Raw genomic sequence first — 965 nt, 5'->3', positions numbered from 1 at the left:
ATCAGAGGGTGTTGTCATTCACTTGCCCAGGGATCAGCACTGGACAGAGCACAATATGGAGATGATGTCCCCAGCTCAGTTCTTCTGCCTCCTCCTGCTCATACTTCCAGGTAAGGATGGATACACATGAGTGTGCCATGAAATTATTCACATACTTATTATTCCCGTGGTTCACCTTTTAGATCATTCAGAAACTGTTCCTGGAGTTTTAAAATGTTCTCTTTTTTAATGTATAATATGCCTCTCCCAGTAAAACTGTTCTAGCTGGTTCTATTCAAAAGTCTATTGGTGAAAAATCTAGTCAACAGTTGGTGACATTTGTGTTTTCTTTTTCATCATAGATGCCAGTGGACAGATTGTGATGACCCAGTCTCCAACTTCCCTGTCTGTGACTCCAGGAGACACAGTCACCATCTCCTGTAAGGCTAGTCAGGACATTAGCAAGTATTTAGCATGGCACCAGCAAAAACATGGTCAGTCTCCAAAGGCACTCATCTATTACACATCCACCCTGAACTCTGGGATCCCATCCCGGTTCAAGGGCAGTGGATCTGGAACAGATTATACTCTCACCATCAGCCCTGTGGAGGTTGATGATGCTGGAGTTTATTACTGTATGCAGTATAAGAATTGGCCTCCCACAGTGCTCCAGCCCTGCACAAAAACTCCCCAGGCAGTTCAGCTGTCTCTGCCCAGGGGAGCAGTTACTTCCTTTAGTCTCTGGGTCTAAACAGACTGTTCTCTGGTAAAGACTAATCTCACTTCTTCCTACAAAGCCCATCCTACCTTGGCATTTAAATCTTACATAAAGATTAGCAAAGCTAGGCAAAGTGTCCATATTATAATCTAGTTCATTGAGAAAGAAACAGAAAGTAACTAAGCAACAACCCCAGATATCAGTCTAGTGGCTAACCTTATTGCCCTTAGGGTAAAACAGAAACAACTCTAGTTGGGTTTAAGAACCC

At 43.3% G+C, this 965-nt stretch overlaps 1 gene segment (V, D, J or C); it reads left to right on the top strand.

Annotated features, from left to right (window-relative positions):
* Positions 1-730, top strand: LOC140520338 (immunoglobulin kappa variable 3-15-like). The segment is given in 2 exon segments: positions 1-110; positions 342-730. Coding segments are annotated over 2 exon segments (444 nt in total).
* Positions 731-965: the final 235 nt, after the last annotated feature.

Source organism: Notamacropus eugenii, chromosome 1 (genome assembly GCF_028372415.1).
Source record: "Notamacropus eugenii isolate mMacEug1 chromosome 1, mMacEug1.pri_v2, whole genome shotgun sequence".
Taxonomy (NCBI): Eukaryota; Metazoa; Chordata; class Mammalia; order Diprotodontia; family Macropodidae; genus Notamacropus; species Notamacropus eugenii.
Note: the sequence above shows the minus strand (reverse complement) of the source record. Positions and strands in the feature narration are given on the sequence as shown.